We start from the raw sequence: 2,291 nt of genomic DNA on the forward strand, positions 1-2,291 counted from the left end.
GCTCTCCCCCCGAGCTCCTCTTACAGGGAATCCAGGAACTGGAAGTGAGGGCCTTGATATGAGGCACATGTCCTCAGTTCACAGAGAAGAGGAGATCCAGTCAGTGCCAGGAGTCATGATGAAGTGCTGGACAGGAGACCTTTGGGGCCCTAGAGCACTAATGGAGGACCTGTTAAGACAGTATGTATCATAATGACAAGGTTAAGTTTCTCAAAATCTTCCTCTTCCCCAGTCTAGTTGGCTCCGCCAGCCATCTCCTGCCCATACTCCTGCAGGCTGCCCCCAAAGCAAGTCATGATGCCTCACAGCCAAAAGAGTCAGCACCTGGATCTTGAGCAAGGCCTTCAGGCCCCCAGAGAGGCACAGGGTCTCATGGGTGTGCAGGTTCCTGAAGCTGAGAAGGTGAATACCACAGCCTCCTCCTCTTCCTCTACTCTGATCCAGGGCACTTTGGAGAAGGTGTCTGCTTCTGGAACAACAGGTACTCCCCAGAGTCCTCAGAAAGTCTACTTCTCCTGTACTACTATCAAAGCCACTCCATGGAATCAATCTGATGAGAGTTCCAGAAGCCAGGAAAAGAAGAATCCATGTGCCTCCCAGGCCCTGCCAGAGGCCGAGTCCTTGCTTGGTAGCATGCTAGAGAAGAAGATGGCTGAGTTGGTGAAATTCCTGAGTGTCAAGTATAGAACAAAACAACCCACCACAGAAGCAGAAATGCTGAAGCATGTCATCAAAGAGCACAAGGACCACTTCCCTCTAATCTTTATGCAAGCCCGTGAATGCATGGAGATGGTCTTTGGCATTGATGTGAAGGAAGTGGATCCCATCAGCCACTCCTATGTGCTCCTCAAATCACTAGACCTCACCTACTATGGGAAGCTGAGCAATGACCAGGGAATGCCCAAGACTGGCCTCCTGATTCGCATCCTGGGTATGATCTTCATAGAAGGCAACTGTGCCTCTGAGGAGAAGATCTGGGAAGTGCTGAATATTATTGGGATGTATGCTGGGAGGAAGGATTTCATCTATGGGGATTTCAGGAAGCTTATCGCCAGAGATTTGGTGCATGAAAAATACCTGGAGTCCTTTCAGGTACCCAACAGTCATTCTCCAAGGTACGAATTCCGATGGGGCCCAAGGGCTTATGCTGAAACCACCAAGATGAAAGTCCTGGAGTTTTTCTCCAGAGCCAGTGCCAGCTCCTTTCCACCTCTGTATAAGGAAGCTTTAAGAGATGAGGAAGAGAAAGCTCAGGAAATAATTGCCACCATGGGTGGTACTACTCTCATGGCCAGTGCATATTTCCAGACCAAGTCCAGCAGCTCCTCTTTCCCTGAGTAAACTCACAGGCAGATTCTTTTTTTTTTCCCCATTTATTTATTTTATTGCATTTTAGGTTTGGGGGTACATGTGAAGAACATGCAAAATTGTTGCATAGGTACACACGTGGCAGTGTGATTTGCTGCCTTCCTCCCCATCACCTACAACTGGCATTTCTCCCCCTGCTATCTCTCCCCAGCTCCCCACCCCCCACCGTCCCTCCCCCATTTCCCCCCAACTGACCCCAGTGTGTAGTGCTCCCCTCCCTGTGTCCATGTGTTCTCATTGTTCAACACCCGCCTATGAGTGAGAACATGTGGTGTTTGATCTTCTGCTCTTCTGTCATTCTATGTTTGAAAAGGGAAGTCAAGGTTTTAAGTAGGGAAGGATTGATTTAAGATTTTTGTCTCTTTTACTTTTGGATATTTTTCAAGTGTTTCTCTTAAAAGGCTTATTAGCTTCAGAATGTAGATTCGTGAGTGACATTGGTCACACATTTATTACTGTTTATCAGGTTTAAGAATAAAAGCTTTTCTATTATATAAACCAAATGGGGAGAGCTTCCATCTTATTTTGTGATCTGGAATAAGAACATGGTGTTGGAATAGGAATTTTCTTAGAAATATGTAAGATCCTAGAAATAAAATTAATGAGATCAATAAATACAGGAAAAACATAAAAGATGGTTTTAATTGTAGGATTTATGTACGCCTTTTAGTCTGTGATTTTGTAAAATTAAAGATTCATACCTGAATTGTTTGGCTTATTCAAGAATGTATGAGAAACTAAATCTTATTAAATAATGAGCCCCAGTTTACCAGCTCATTTATTCCCCAAACGTTAATTGAGTATCTGCTCTTTGTAAGCACTGTGTTAGTAATGGGGATTCTGGGTTAAAGGCCAGGAGGTTGGTGAGATGTCCTTTAAGACCCAAAGAGCAAATACAAAGAAGGAATGCGACTCCAAATTAA

The 2,291-nt window shown here is 44.9% G+C and overlaps 1 protein-coding gene across 1 annotated transcript; it reads left to right on the forward strand.

Annotated features, from left to right (window-relative positions):
• Nucleotides 1–297: 297 nt before the first annotated feature.
• LOC108294331 (putative MAGE domain-containing protein MAGEA13P) lies at nucleotides 298–1,341 on the forward strand. The gene has a single exon (XM_017516183.1). It carries the CDS (start codon nucleotides 298–300, stop codon nucleotides 1,339–1,341), a length of 1,044 nt encoding a protein of 347 aa, XP_017371672.1.
• Nucleotides 1,342–2,291: the final 950 nt, after the last annotated feature.

This window comes from Cebus imitator, unplaced genomic scaffold (assembly GCF_001604975.1).
Source record: "Cebus imitator isolate Cc_AM_T3 unplaced genomic scaffold, Cebus_imitator-1.0 Scaffold574, whole genome shotgun sequence".
Classification (NCBI taxonomy): Eukaryota; Metazoa; Chordata; class Mammalia; order Primates; family Cebidae; genus Cebus; species Cebus imitator.